The 15768-nt window shown below is 39.4% G+C and overlaps 1 protein-coding gene across 3 annotated transcripts in view; it reads left to right on the top strand.

Annotated features, from left to right (window-relative positions):
• Positions 1–6578, top strand: part of nrip1b (nuclear receptor interacting protein 1b) — a 38856-nt gene extending 32278 nt beyond the window's left edge. For all 3 annotated transcript variants that reach the window (XM_067432662.1, XM_067432663.1, XM_067432664.1), the window contains one exon: positions 1283–6578. In XM_067432662.1, the coding sequence (XP_067288763.1) occupies positions 1667–4852 (3186 nt within the window). In that variant the 5' untranslated portion in view covers positions 1283–1666 and the 3' untranslated portion in view covers positions 4853–6578. The remainder of the gene's footprint in view (positions 1–1282) is intronic.
• Positions 6579–15768: the final 9190 nt, after the last annotated feature.

Here is a 15768-nt window from a genome sequence, read left to right as displayed (position 1 = left end):
TGATACGAGTATTAAAAAAAAAATGTAATTTTATAATTACAATATAGTTTTATTTTATCTTTGTTTTTAAAAATAAGCAAAAAATGCAAATTACAAACAATATGACAAAAACAGTGCTTTATTTTTCAGCTACAGCAGGTCTATTTAACAGTAGCAAGTCAAGAAAGAAATGAAATGATTAAATATACATATAAAAAATTGCTTAGTCGTCATTATAAATTAACAATACACTGATTCTTAATAAATATTAGTTATTTAGCCAAGCATGGGATGGTTTTTTATTTTTCATTGTTGTTTGATTAACATTAAATCACACAGAATATTAGGTCTGGCTGAAGACCTGCATGGATCCAGTTACCTCAACTGTATACGTTCACTAAAGATATACCCGACTGTCTTTACCTGAATACTCGACAGGACTTGCATTTTTTACGTAATTTTGAAAATTCAAACCCAAACCAATAATCTGCGAAAGACCTGAACCGCGATTGGATGCTGAAAGACGTGTGTGCGCACGCTTCAGGTCAGAGCCCTGCCCGAGCAGGCACGTTCTTTGCGCAACGCGCTCTCATGCATGCATGTTTCTGTTACTTTGTTTGTCATGCGCTGTGTAAGCTATATATTTAACTCTTCTGCTTCCAATGTTTAGTGGTAGAAGCAGAGCTCTGCACACAAGTCCTGTCTCCTGCTGTCACACACAGATGCACATTAAGAAATGCAGCTCTTATTAGCCTGCTGGCCTCCTAAAACTACTACTAATAAAATACCCTGCCTTTACAAATGGTACTATCACGATACTTTTCAAGTACCAGTATATCGTGCAGCACCACAGTAGGCAAGAAGTCCTCATTACTGAAAAAGTTTAAGCAAACATCTTTCTTTTGAATGTAGTATGAGCAACACATGAGTTCCCTTAGATTTAAGAAACCTTAAAATGCTAATTTATTCTCCTTAATCTGTGGAGATGCTAATAAATTTCATAAATGCTCAGCCTCATGGACATTTAAAGACCTCCTCTTTACATAAGAACAAACATTGAGGGGTTGTTGGGTGTCAGAGCAGTTTGATTGACAATTGCTGGAGTCCCTGTAAAGAGTTTGTCAAAAAGACGCTTTGTGTTCACTCTGAAGTTTTCTCTTTTTTTTTTGGCTTGAATTTAATTAGCTCTTTTGTGATAATTGGTTTTGACAGAGACTTCAAATAAAGTTACAGTGGTTGTTTTGATGATGCTGGGATGTTGATGTCTGTCACTCATGTAGTGTTTTCTCTTCTTGTGCTGTAGGTTCCCGTGTGGCCACGTCTGAGATTAGAGGAGCAAACGGGGAATACTGAGCCTTTGGTTTCTCCCAGAATAACTCCCAAATATAGACTGCATGCTTCATCAGGACAAATAAACCTCATCATTTCTCTGATCGTGCTCACAACATCCTTTTAAAGCATTGTGGATTTACTGGAATTACTTTAGATTCACACAGCAATGGAAGCTGGGTTGTCTTGCTTGACATTACACATGCCCTCTGATCCTATATGTAAAACTTTTTGACTGAAAAGGAACGAAATCCAAAGCACCGCTGGAGTTCTCTGCTCTCATCATTTATGGCACAGATCTTACCAAGACATTTTCAGTAGTTGTAAAACACCACATCAGGGCATCCTGCTGTTGAACATGACTCATGGGGTGGAGTCTGGCCCTGAAACTCACCAGGATTCTGCTGCTTTAACATATCTGGAAGGTTTGCTAATGCATCCGGTCAACACTGGGCCTGCTGCCACTACCACACAGAGATCAGAACCTGTCCACAACAATGTAGAGAATCCCAACAGGGTGACTAGGGTGTTTCAGCTCCCCAATCATGGCTCCCCCTCACCAGACAAGGGTAGACCACCTAGTGTTGCCTCGCAGCACCTTAAAAAAGCCAGACTGCTTCGCTCAGGAGTGTGGAATGAAGACGACAGCCAGAAACGATCAGGCACTGTAGTGGAAGTGAATGGACAGAGAAAGGAGCATTACAAAGGAAGCATGGATGGCTCTGGGCAGGGGGAGAGCACCTTGCTGGCTTCTCTGCTGCAGTCCTTCAGCTCTCGGCTGCAGAGTGTCGCCTTGACACAGCACATTTCTCAAAGCCACAAACCGCTAGACAGGGAGAGCAGTGAAAGTGCTCCTGTTGATAAGGAAACCTACCAGAGTTACGGCACAGCGTCAGGCCGCCTAAAAAGCCTAATGAGGAAAAGCAAGCAACAGAAACAAAATACTGTGCCTTATTGTCGTCAGAGTAACCAGAGTCGAGCCTCTGATTCTCCTCATTCCTCTCAAAGCTCTGCCCAGCCCTCTAGCTCAGAATCAATGTCCTGCACAGAGCGACTTAAGGCTGTTGCCAATATGGTACGGACCAGGACCAGTCCAGCCCCTTCACCCAAGCCCAGTGTCGCTTGCAGTCAGCTGGCCTTGCTGCTGTCCAGCGAGGCTCATCTACAACAGTACTCCAGAGAACAGGCCTTAAAAGCACAATTAACCAGTCGATCAGCCAGCGAGAGGTTAGCTGCCATAGCTACTCAACAAACGCAGGATAAGAGGCCTCCCAGCATGGTGCAGCCAACAACCTCCCCAGACATCCTAAGCTCCTTAAATGTTCAAAACAGAACACTGTCCCCACCGGTGATAAATTCCAGCAAAAGAAGCCCTCCCATTTCCTCACCCACCATGAGACCCCCCAAAGAGAGACGGCCCTTCGACAGACACCTTCGACCGCCACAGAACTGCAGTAGCCTATTGCTCCTACTTCTCAACAATCACAACTCCCAGCAGCAGCTCACCAGAAACGGACACCTGGAGGACGACTGCGGCATCCTCCCGAGCCGGGCCTCCTCCCTGCATTCTGACAGCGAGTACTCCAACCAGGATAACAGCCTGACCAAAGATAGCAGTGATGCTGAGAGCTTCTCCAGCTGTTCTCCCATCGACCTCTCCATGAAAAGCAGAGTGCCTGGCCAAAAATCTGAGCCCTGCTCTTCAATAACCCCCTCTGTGGAGCTTGCAGAGTCTCTCTTAAACAAATGGAAGCCGGAACCTTCCGTGCCAAAAGTCCATGAGGCCACAGATCTGGATACCAGCCCAGACGTGAAATCCCATGATAAGGTCACTCTAATGCAGTTACTACTGGACCGCAGAAATAACGAGAAGGTAAACAAAAGTTCAGATAATCCTGGTTTGAGGCCTGACGCAATAATCGGCAGCTTGACTGCGGGCCCACTTAAACGGATTGGCACACCTGAGGACAGCAGAACACTGAGTCCTCTGGAACGGCCATCAGCTACCTTCAGCTCGGTCTCCCCTTCGTACTCCTTTCCCTCGCCTCATGCCCAGTCGGGTCCGTTAGATCTGTGCAAGTCTAAAGCTCACTCAAGTGAAAAAATGATGGAGCCTCCGTTCAGTGCCAGCAAGCTACTACAGAATCTAGCCCAGAGTGGTATAAAAAACTTGTCACCTTCCCCCCCTCCGTTACACTCTCAAATTGTAATGAGCAGAAGGCAAAGCCCAGAACTTGAGCATGACAAGCCTCAGGCCCTCTTGGATCGACTTGTAGTTCCAAACAAGCGAAACAGAGCCTCTGCACTAGATGGAGCTTCTCCACCTGCTCTCCCACTTCACAAATGTAACCCATCACCCTTGGCATCAACACAAATAGAAAACCTTCTCGAGAAGCGCACTGTACTGCAGCTTCTGCTTGGAAAGGCTTCTCAGAAAGAAAGAACAAGTGGGCACAGATTCTTTGAAGTAACCTCAGGGGGACTGGAGAAGCCTCAGACAGGCCCTGTCAACTGTGACGGCTCAAACAAACCTTCTCTAGACTGTAAGATCAAAACGGAGCCAGTAGAGGAGAATTTTTCATCAGACAGCTCTGATGATGGGATGTACCATCAGAAAAGATCATCACAACACTCACCCATTGCTGAAGCACAGGACACAATGAAATCTGAGTCATGTCCAACAGAAACCGCTGCTAAATTTGGACTTCTCAGCCAACTTTTGAAACAGCAGAATGCTACCTACCATTCAAACCCACACACTAGGCTCCTCAGGAACTCTGTAAAAGAGGAGCAAATGGAATTTCTGAGCCCTGTTCCTAAAAAAAGAAAATTGGCAGAGTGTCTAAGTAATGAACTTTGTCAACCGTCTGGAGATACCACTAGTGACAATCGTGTGTCTGGAACACCTGAATTTAATGGTAGAGGCCTAGTAAAACCAAAAGAGGAAGAGGTTGGGAGTCCCAAGAGCAAAATGTCTCTCTCCAGAGAAAGCCCAGGCTTCAATGTTCTCAAGCAACTCCTCCTGTCAGAGAACTGTCTGAAGGAGCTATCCCAGCCCAGAGGGACCCCAAGTCCCTTCATCCCTCAGGCAAACTTTGCAGCCAATGGGAACCTAACCCAGTCTGGTTTCCCTCACGATTTGTCAAACTTGCCGTGGTACCCCTATTCTCTCAGTACAGGTCCCACACCTGTTGATAACACAGGGGGGTCATTATTTTGGGCTAATTCCTCTCCTAAAGCCAGTCCTAAACCGGTTAAAAAAGAACCTGAAGGGTCTCCTGGAGAAACTTTTAACAAGGAGGAGAGATCCAGTCCAGACTCGCCTCCTTTAACCAGGTCGAATCCGATTCTTTACTACATGCTTCAGCGGGGAAACGGTCAGCTCAGACCTGAGATCCGGGATCAGGTGCAGCCTGCCCACTGTGTCATGAGTGCAACTGTGGAGCCGCACAATGACTATGAGCACAGGATAAACTCTCCAGTCCACAGACAGACTCATAGCCAGAGAGAAGAGAGCATAAACGGTTCTGTGGAAAAATGGTAGACAAGAACTGCCCAAAACGGAGAGAAGCTGAAGAACTGCATGTACGGTCATTTGTCTATAACATGTTTTGTTTTTGTTTTTTTCATCTTAAAACAGAAACAAAATAATTTTGAACATGGCTGTTCGCCACCGCTTGAAATGATTTCATTTGTACATTAGTTTTTATTTTTATTGATGTCAGAATGAGATGGTCACGTTTCTATATATCTTTGAATGTTTTTTTTTTTTTTTTTTTTTTTTTTGTATGCAAAGCTAAATTCTTTGTCCAGCACAATGTAAAATGTCCACCACAAAAAGCTTTTTCTCCTTCCATAACTGAAACATTTATGAAGAACATCCATGTATTATTGATGAATCCACAAATGTTACTGCTAATTTCACACTATATTTATCTACAGCCAAATCAGGACACTTTCCATTTTATTGAGGCAAAGAAAATTGTACAGTCTAAGCACAATATCGGATTTGTGGCATTGAAATGCCCAGTTATAAAGTCTATTTTCTTACAGCAGAATTTAAAAGAACGGCAGTGTAATCTATCAGGTAAAGCTAGCTGAGGTCAAGAGGGTTTCACATGTGATCGAAAGGTAACAACATTTACTGGAATGTTCCACAATCGTAACTTAGTCAGATTTACAGTGCTTTATTTTTCATCTGGAATGAAACTATAGCTGTTATGTGGTGATAATGGCATGACGTTTAAAAAAAAAAAAACTTGTCATATTTTTAGCCGATGAAATGTACCTTTTTACAATTTTGTATAATTTGTTGTTTTGTATCTTATCTAAATATCCTGTATGTAGCATTCACACATTTACAGTGTTGACAGGAATTTGAATATTGAAAGATGATCGAGTATGTCCACCAAAGCCATGAGGGTTAATTATGAATTCTGACTTTAAATGTTTCAGGATACTGTGCAAATCAGACACTGTACTGTGAGAAGGGATTGGAATTCAGTCTGATTCTTTAATGTTCACTATATTCAAAATAATTTCTTTTTTTTTCCAGAGAGACCCATCACTTCAGTCTTAAACATATTACACACAAAAAAAAAAAACTCAGAATGTATTCCACATTCTCTGTACAATTCATGTTTTGACACTGATTAGATACATGTATGTAAATATTGCTTTCAAGATTACTATTTTGTATTGTTCAAGACATAAAAAAGGTTTTTAACGTCTTGCAGTGTACATATGAAAACTGTAATAATGTACATAGGGTACTGGAGGACGACACTTTTCTGCATGTCTATGTTGTGCTAACGATAATCTTTGTTCATCTACTGCTCTGTCCGAGGCTCTTTGCTGCCTGTAGCATGCACACGCATGGGGAGTCCCTGTGTTATGGGGAAATGTCAAGTCTTAAAATAGATGCTTTTATCATGGAGAGATGGGTACTTAAACCATAATCTGTCTGCAAATGCAGTCCTAAACTGTCGAGCCAGTGCTCAAACCTGAGGAAAAATGTGCGTAATTGTTTTTTTCTGAATGGTTTTGTTCTTTATTGGTTTAACAAAAAACAAAAATTAACTAAAAAAAACAACATTGTTTAATTTAGAGTCACTCTGCAATGTTATGGCTCTGCATTGTGAATAACTGAAACTAAACAAAAAAAAAACTTCATATGCTCCTATGTTGATTGGAGTCTTTTAGTTTTCTTATGTTCTGTCTTTGGTGTTTATTTGCACTGATAGCGTAATAAAATATGGAAATGCACAGAAGTGAATGAAGGGTTGTCATTTTCTTTTTACCTGTATTTATGTACCCAGAGTTATACAATGTGTTGGAAAAGTTGTTTAATATATAACCTTACATGAGGCCAGAGGTCAAATTTGAATATATATAATATAATAATGAATATATATATATAATATCATTCCAGCAGTTTAAACTGCTCAGATGTACTCTGAACATCTCCAGGCAACTATATGTGAGAAGGTTAGCCTACACTTAACATTTGAACTACCAGCATTCATTATGACCATCATCTTTGTCTTTGGCTCCCAAAATCATAACTGAACTATATATATATATATATAAGTTCTTTCCAAACTGGTATTTGCATGGCTGCCAGTTCTCAACAATGGCAGGAAAGAGATGGTAAGGAGGATTTGGGAAAACATTGTTTCATAATTATGGGAAAACAGGTAGTTGGCTTCCATTTTGAAAAGTGCCTTGTCCAACCATTGTGAGAGAAACGCATTGATCTTACATTTGCACTTCCTTTCGGCCACTTAAAACAAACGTCAGAATAAACATTTCAAGCCAAAATAGTTGCATTGTATGCACCAATGGATTGTATCATACTCAAGTATTCAATATTTCAATGGAATATAGCATTTCCCTAAGTATTATTTTGTACAATTATATATATATATATATAATTTGTGATACAACTACATGACATATTTGTGCTGACATTAACTGGGCAGTAGATCTGTAGTCCATCAGTCAGGCATAACATTATGACGTTCCTAATATTGTGTTAGTCTCACTTTTGCTGCCAAAACAGTCCTGGCCTGTCGAGGCATGGACTCCACTAGAACCCTGAAGGTGTGCTGTGGTGTCTGGAACCAGGATGTTAGCAGCAGATCCTTTAAGTCCTGTAAATTGTGAGGTAGGGCCACCAAGGAATCACACTTTTTCAGCTCACCCCCACAGATGCTCAACTGGATTGAGATCTGGGGAATTTGGAGGCCAAGTCAAGACCTCAAACTTGTGCTCCTCAAACCATTCCTGAGCCATTTTTGATTTGTGGCAGGGACATTATCCTGCTGGTGGAGGCCACCTCCACCAGGGAATACCGTTTACATGAAAGGGCGTAGATGGTGTGCAACAATGCTTAGGTAGGTGGTACGTTTAAAAGTAACATCCACATGGATGGCAGCAGGGCCCAAGGTTTCTCAGCAGAACATTGCTCAAACATCACACTGCATCCGCCAGCATGCCTTTTTCCCATATAACATTGTGGTGCCATGTTTTCCTCAGGTAAGGGACACATACACACCCGGCCATCAGTGATGTAAAAGAAAACGTGATTCGTCAGACCTTCTTCCATTGCTCCGTGGGGTCAGCCTGGGTACTCTGACTGGTCTGCGCCTATGCAGCCCCATACACAACAAACTGATGCACTGTTTATATATTCTGACACCTTTCTATCAGAACCAGCATTAACTTCTTTAGAAATTTCAGCTGCAGTAGCTCATCTGTTTGATCGGACCACACAGGCCAGCCTTCGCTGCATCAATGAGCCTTGGCCACCCATGACCCGGTTCATTACTGTTCCTTCCTTGGACCACTTTTGAAAGATACCGACCACTGAAGGCCGTAAACACCCCACAAGAGCTGCAGTTTTGGAGATGCTCGGACCCAGTCATCTAGCCATCACAATTTGGCCCTTTTTAAACTCGCTCAAATCCTTAGTATTAGATCACTTAGCATATTTAAGAGGTTTCAGTTGTTTTTGTTGAATTGGCCATTCCAATACCCATAAAATCTATAGACATCTGCTGGAACATTGAAAATGACGGCCTGGCCTCCTCAAAGACCGAACCTCAACTCCATCGAACACATTTTGGGTGAGCTGGAAAATAAACTGGACAGATCTATTGTGCATTCAAAGCAAAATCATGGGATAACATTAGTGTTGAAGTTGTATATTGACAGTATGCCAAGCGAGATGTGCTGCAGCAAAAGGTGGAAAAGTGGATAAAAACAGTATGACTCACTTCATTATAAATATATATATATATATATATATATATATATATATATATATATATATATATATATATATATATATATATATATATATATATATATATATTTATAATGAAGGACCAATTTATACTTAGCTGTTTATACTTAGGACCAAGTGATATTTCATTTTTTCTTTTTTTAATAAATCTGCAAAATGTCAACAATTCTGTGTTTTTCTGTCAACACGGGATGCTGTGTGTCCATTAATGAGAATAAAATTAACTTAAATGATTTTAGCAAATGGCTGCAACAAAGAGTGAAAAATTGAAGGCGATCTGAATACATTCCGACTGTAAAGTTTCAACTAATATACACTGTAAAAAATTATGTTCAATAAGTTATGACAACATATGTTTTTACATTGTATTAACTCATCAAAATAAGTTAAGAACTGTTAAACTTTTATTTATTAGTTATACAAGATGTAACTCATTTTTTAAAGTCAGTTTAACATCATTTAAGTTTAAATAAACTAAACATCCAAGTCCATTGTACTGCAAAAGTTCAAAATTTGCCTTTTTTTTACAGTGTAGTTTCAAAAAAATTGCACTTTTATGTAAAGTATTTTAGAAAACAAATGTTTTAAAAAAATATACAATTTAAAACAAAATATATTGTAAAATATATGAAATCATTGCAAAACTAACTCGGAAAAGTTAAGAAAATGTCTAGCAACTTTGTTTCGTTTCGGTTTTTTGGAGATGCAATGATGCATGACATTTAATGCAATTTTATAATTTAATAACATTTTTAAGTGTGACAAAATGGCGAAATAAAGGCTGCTGTGAAGTGAATAAAAATTGTGATTTTACGTTTATCTTCTTTCTGATGGAGAGGCTTTTGTCTGCCGTCTTCCCACTTCCTTAAACCTCTAATGAGGTTTCTTTTCTTCAACTTCACATAACCTTTCCTCCATGTGAACTTCTCCATCCAGAGATGCTTATCATGTTTGAACTGCCAGTAACCCCCGATTTCCTTTTGGCTTCAAAACAGAAGAGAGGCCAAATGCACAAGTCACACGTCTGAACCGAGGTCAGCGTTTAAAGCTCACAAACGGCCGTTTGTCTGTCTCACATCCTCTGATATCCTGGACTGTGCCGGTGGACAGGGCATGGGGGGTTTGGAGGCGGCCCAGCAAGCTCCTTACGATTAAACTACAGCCCACTACACAAAGGAAATGGTTTGGTCTTCCAGGAAGACAAAGTACTGGGGTCAGCAAGGTTCAGCAGGTTGAGATGGAGATTTGGAGCCGCTGTGTGTATTTCCTACGCTGAAGCACGGGCTCCTGCGTCAATGTTTAACCAGCCTCAGTCGCAGGACACATCTGCTGGTTTAAAAAGCACTCATTCACAGGTGCTAAATTACATCCTAAAGGTTATCTGACTGACTGATTCTCACAGACTGCTGTCAAAAGAGAATCACTGCTACCATTCATTCAGCACAAAAGGGACACATCCGTCTCTATCTATCTATCTATCTATCTATCTATCTATCTATCTATCTATCTATCTATCTATCTATCTATCTATCTATCTATCTATCTATCTATCTATCTATCTATCTATCTTTCTATCTATCTATCTATCTATCTATCTATCTATCTATCTATCTATCTATCTATCTATCTATCTATCTATCTATCTATCTATCTATCAGTCTGTCTGTCTGTCTGTCTGTCTGTCTACATATATATCTATGGGTCTGTCTGTCTGTCTGTCTGTCTGTCTCTCTGTCTATATATCAGTCTGTCGATCAGTCTGCCTTTCTATCTATGGACCTGTCTGTCTGTCTTCAAGACTTTAAAAAAATTTAAACTCTGCTTTTCTAGTTAAATATTAGTTACTAGTTTGTGAATTTTGTTTAATTCAATTCATTTTAATTAATTTGACGTCCCTACATTCAAATTGGAAACATAATTCTGCATCCACGCTCAGTTCAAACTCAAGAACTGAACTGTAATTTTCTATTAGGTAAGGCAAGTTTATTTATATAGCACATTTCATACACAATATTTCAAATATTGCTTTACATACTAAAGGAATTCAAATATTCATAAGAAATAAAACAATTTATAACCTGAATCACTAAGTTCAGGATACCCCTATGTGGAGTGAAAACAGAGAGTCGGGTTTGCAATTTTGCTACTTATATTTGTCAGCAAAATATTTGTCAGGAAACAGTGGAAAGATGAATCTGTATTTAAACTGGGTCATTAATGTAGTAGAAATGTGAAATTATTTTTTAATTTTGTGCCTTCTAGACTGAGAAAAGACAGAAAATGTATTTTTGTCTCAAGGGGATGAAAGACTACAATTCCCAGAATGCTTCGCTGCCCTGTGAGGCCATTCCCAACGCCACCACTACTGGATTACTGTGACTGAGTTAGAGAACAGACATTACAATTAAATACTTGAACGTGTCTGTTCAATATAATGATGGAGTTGCCGTGTGAGTATCCCAGCACTAACTTCAGGAGTCAGATTACATTTAACGTCATAAATGAGCTGATGAGCTCTCGTGATGAGAGCTGAGGTAATCGCGACCACACTCGCGGCAGCCGTTCTCAGCGCGTGTTCAGTTCACGCCTTTGGAAGCTTAACTTTCATAGAAATTAATTTGAGAAGTTAAAACACATAGGCCCTGTCCACACGGAGACGCGTTAAGCTGTATACGTATACATTTTGTACCGTATCAGCGTTTCGTCCACACGGATCCGGCGTTTTAGAAGTGTGTACAGCGTGTGTACAGCGAATCCGTATACTTTCTGAAACGGTGATGTCATCACACTACGTCCAGCATGGTGAAAGAGTTAAGGGATACAACTACGGGCACTGGGCATCGCACATCAATATCGCATCATTTAATAACCGTATCTGCATACCTGTAAGGGTATGTTTTGGGTTGGGGTAGGTGTAGGTGTAGGCATTAATAAAAACACATCTGTTAAGTAGCAAATGTATTTATTGTCATTTTATCGTGAGATTTTGCCTCACCTCTGACCACTGCTATACCCCTGCTAGCCACAACTCTTCTTCTCTGTTTTTAGTGTATTTCTGTGGCAGAATTACAGCGCCACACACTGGCCTGGCATGCAAACTACATCGATTTTAGTCGGTTTTCGTAATCTCGTGTGGACGCAGATATTTCTTGAAACGAGAAAAAAAAAAAAGATCGGATTGGGAAAGCACTGGCTTCGTGTGGACGGGGCCTTACATTGCTCTCAGCATAGGTCCGTTTAAATGAATCCCTGAAGCTGCGAGCTGAGCTGTGAGTGTGAGATCTCCATTTCCACATGTGTGAGTGTAAAACATGTGGAAATGGCTCCCTCTGCTGGCTGTAGTCTTTAGCCTTTGGCCAAACATTTCAAAGAGGACGCAAATATCGTCAATTTGCGTCACGGGAGGAATTTTTCCAGAAATAAAATGCATAAATCTCTTGTCTCAGGGGGATATAAGGGGGTGAAGCACAATCATTTGATTATACTTCAGGGTTTCTACTGATACAAAGCCATATGCTAATCGCTGAAGTAACCCTTTAAGTATGCAAAAATATTCAGCCTTAATATTGATTATGTTGCTCAGCAAGATTTAAGTGTCTATATTCAGGCTAATGAATTATAATACTTTGCAAAAGCATTTTTTGTGGTTATTTTTTGGTCAAGAAAGCTATCCAAAAGTCGGCATGAAACGGAAGTTGTGAATGTCTTTTCTTCCCTATATTGTGACGTTCAAGTAGCCTGACAAGCCAGACCCTCATCAAGATGTTTGGTCTGGAAACTCACCATTGACAGGGCTCAATCCGAGGGGCGGGATAAACGGTTGTCTTTCAAACTTCCTCTGCACGCGATAGGATAGCGCTACAACCAACCAGAGCAACGAAGGTGAAACGGAGCTCGTTGATAGATTAAACATTCGCCGTATCCAGTCAGCAAAACTCCGAACACATCTTCCATTTTTAAGAATGACTTCAGTGCCGTTTTTTGTTCTTTTCTCAGACAAAAGCTTAACTCCAAGTCTTCTAGAGTCACAGTCAACGCTGATTCGAAAGACCGCCGTTCGCCAGTTTCTGTGTTTACTAGAAGCAAGCAAACGCAACTCGGCCGTCGTCATTATGGCCCCGCCCACCGACTCTATACACGATGTGATTGGACCGTCAAGAGTTTGGCGTTTACAGCTCAGAAGGGTATTGAGAGTTGCTAGACGACACTCGTGGGCAGATTAGATTTGCTGCCGCTGGGGTGCGTCTAGATTTCTAGGCTAACGTTCAAGTGAATCGGCTTCCCGAACAAGAAAAAAAATAGGGAATCTGGATTTGATTGGATCATTGAATGGTGGTTTGCTATTGGTCAATCTCATGTCAGCTACAGTTTGCCCTATCGTCACCCCATCATCAAAGAGAAGAGCTAGGAATGGAAATTATTTTGATGAAAGAATATGAACTTTTACAAATGCTGCGATATTCCATAAAAATATGGCAATTTTGATTTCATGGTGACTTGCTTGGCAATGAAACAATTGGGAAAAACACTATATAAATAACTATAGACAATAATCCATAGACTGCGCTTTATAGAGGTTATTCCACATCTAAGGAGGTTTTATGCCTAGCAAACATCCATTAATTGGTAAAATGACTATAACACATGTCTTCGTGTGGCGTATAGCTTTAATCAGTGCTGTTTGCTGGAGATATTCTTTTGTCTCCATTGTTTCCCCTACTACTGCTCCTCTGTGAAGGTGAGCTTCTTGAAGTCTGTGCCAGTGCCTCAGGGGTTGTGACCTTTGTCTCTCTCTGACATCTTCAGCTCACTCGCTGTGGTTGATCTGCAGTTGCCCTGCAGCTGTGACCCCTCCCTCGCTCCCTCCCCTTTCCCAGCATCCCCCTCTTCAAAGGCCACCAGAAATGTGACAGCTGGCAGAAGAGCTTCTCCTTTCATTAAGAGCGCTCACTGAGCCCTGTTGTTGATCGCGGGCAACTGGTGGTGTGTTGACCTCGTGCCACAGAGCATAAAAGAGCTTAAAATTGATTCACACTTAACTTATGCTGGAGTTAACATTTCACGGGTTAATGGCACAATAAATGGACTGATATTTCAAGTTCAGTGCTGGAACAGATGTGGTCCCATGACCTTTGATAATATAAGGGTTTGTGCATGATATGAGAAAAACGGGAATATGCAAGTTCAATAAAACCAGGTTTAGTTCTCAGTTTTACACATTATTGTTCATGAATTAATTGTCAATGAACTTTAATAAATAGATAATAAACACATTTTTTATAGAGTTGTTATATTTAAATTATTTTTGTATGTTCTATCTATCTATCTATCTATCTATCTATCTATCTATCTATCTATCTATCTATCTATCTATCTATCTATCCATCCATCCATCCATCCATCCATCCATCCATCCATCCATCCATCCATCCATCCATCCATCCATCCATCCATCCATCCATCCATCTATCTATCTATCTATCTATCTATCTATCTATCTATCTATCTATCTATCTATCTATCTATCTATCTATCTATCTATCTATCTATCTATCTATCTATCTATCTATCTATCTATCAGTCTGTCTGTCTGTCTACATATCTATCTATGGGTTTGTCTGTCTATCCATCAGTCTGTCTGTCTGTCTGTCTGTCTCTCTGTCTATATATCAGTCTGTCGATCAGTCTGCCTTTCTATCTATGGACCTGTCTGCCTGTTCAAGGCTTTAAAAAAATGTAAATATATCTATCTATCTATCCATCTATCCATCCATCCATCCATCCATCCATCCATCCATCCATCCATCCATCCATCCATCCATCCATCCACCCACCCACCCACCCATCCATCCATCCATCCATCCATCCATCCATCCATCCACCCACCCACCCACCCACCCACCCACATATATATATATATAAATAATCTCATTATTTTGAACCTCAATTTATATAATATATAAATAAACATTTTATACCATATATTACATTTATCTCTTTTTGTGGCTGCATGTTTAAGAAAACTTGTTTTTTGATTAGTTTTTTTTTTGTATTTAAATCTGGAAAAAATAAATATTTTATGCATAACATTATTTTGTATTATATATCTAGATTATCTAGATTATTTCATTAATATTATATATTATCCAAAATATACCTCACTTATAGATTATATAAAATCTATAAACAAACATGTTATTATATGCTATATATTACATTTTTTCTAGATGTTAAACAAAACTTTTTTTTTTTTTTTTTTTTTTTTTTTGTTTATATATGAAAATAACATTACATTTTTTGGAGAAAAACATGTATTATATATTTTTATAATAATATATAATATAAAAATAATATTTTTCAAAATGTCAAAATCTTATTTCCAGTTTACAGTTATTTACAGTTTTTCTCAGTCGCTTTGGTACATTTCTCAGATCAGAATTGAAATTCTCAAAACTACCTGTTCAATTCTCACATCATTGTGTCACTTGTGCACATCAAAAAAAGCAGTTTCTCATTTCTTTGAACAAGTTGCAAATACTTTGGTACATCCATGCAAATGATCATGTCCAATTCTCTGTTGATATATATATATATATATATATATATATATTTATTTATTTCTACAGCACCGCATGTAAAGTTTTTCCTATTCTTCTTTAGGTTTTTTTTTTTTGTGTGTGTGCTATTCAGTGCTGTCTTTTCATTTCTGTATCTCAATGACATGTTCTGTCAATAAAATACAGTACAAACAGTAAGAGTGTAAACTTTAATCTTTTCCATTCTCTTGCAATTACACTCACACATACACTAAGATGTAACTTACAATTGACAATGATTGTCATCAAAACTTTAGCCGTCGTTTCCATCAGAACATCCCTCCAGAGTAAACTGCTATATTGACAACATGACTAAACAATTTGACTGTCTTATCCGTACACAATGGCTTGTTATTCTGATGGCACTGACATTTTCATTGACACAGATATCTACTTTTGAGAGATGAACTAAGGATTTTGAGTAAGAGAGTGGCTTTTGAAGGTTATCCATTGTGTTTTGCTATTTGTACAAATTGTTTTGAGAAATGCACTTACTGTATTGCAAATTGTGAGTTTGATTCGAGAAATGTGAGTCCCCAGAAAAAGTGGGGTCCAAAA

Source organism: Pseudorasbora parva, chromosome 23 (genome assembly GCF_024679245.1).
Source record: "Pseudorasbora parva isolate DD20220531a chromosome 23, ASM2467924v1, whole genome shotgun sequence".
Classification (NCBI taxonomy): domain Eukaryota; kingdom Metazoa; phylum Chordata; class Actinopteri; order Cypriniformes; family Gobionidae; genus Pseudorasbora; species Pseudorasbora parva.
Note: the sequence above shows the minus strand (reverse complement) of the source record. Positions and strands in the feature narration are given on the sequence as shown.